This window comes from Elephantulus edwardii, unplaced genomic scaffold (genome assembly GCF_000299155.1).
Source record: "Elephantulus edwardii isolate Elephantulus edwardi_28Jun2011 unplaced genomic scaffold, EleEdw1.0 scaffold00192, whole genome shotgun sequence".
In the NCBI taxonomy this organism is placed as follows: domain Eukaryota; kingdom Metazoa; phylum Chordata; class Mammalia; order Macroscelidea; family Macroscelididae; genus Elephantulus; species Elephantulus edwardii.
Window position 1 is genome coordinate 2,113,548 of NW_006399942.1, and position 573 is coordinate 2,114,120.

Here is a 573-nt window from a genome sequence, read left to right on the forward strand (position 1 = left end):
CTACCACTGAAACAGCAGATGAAACAACTACTGAAGCAACTACTTCAGTGAATGAGGAAACCACTGAGTCAGCAGATGATAAAACCTCTGAAGCTGCCGTCAGTGTAACTGGAGATGCCTCAACTGCACCTGCAGATGCCACAACCTCCATAACTAGCTCTACATCTCCTATCTCTACAACTGCCACTTCAGTAGCTGTCACCACAAATGCAAACTCAACTACAAACACTTCTGCTCCTAGTAGTACCACACTTTCCCCACCTGTTACTGCAACAGCCAATCCACCTACAACTGGCAGTAGCACTACAGCGTGAAAGCAATAGAAATGCACATCTCAAGCATCTTCATAAACAGGTAAAGTATTGTAGGTAAATAATTCTTGCTGTTATTGATTGGTGGTGTTGTGTGCCATCTAGTCTGAAATGACTCATAAATTACTTTTTAGCAGAGTTTCTAAGGCCTTCCATGGAGGAGCTGGTGGATCATAGCCACTTGCCTTTGGGCTCATGTACAACTCCTTGTTCACTTGAGAAAATTCAGTGGTGTTCCATATACCCTCAAACTCCTGGCCAC

At 44.0% G+C, this 573-nt stretch overlaps 1 protein-coding gene across 1 annotated transcript in view; it reads left to right on the forward strand.

Annotated features, from left to right (window-relative positions):
* LOC102856389 (flocculation protein FLO11-like) overlaps positions 1-314 on the forward strand; it is a 6,557-nt gene extending 6,243 nt beyond the window's left edge. The window contains exon 3 of the mRNA XM_006896840.1: positions 16-314. Coding sequence (XP_006896902.1) covers positions 16-314 — 299 coding nt within the window. The remainder of the gene's footprint in view (positions 1-15) is intronic.
* Positions 315-573: the final 259 nt, after the last annotated feature.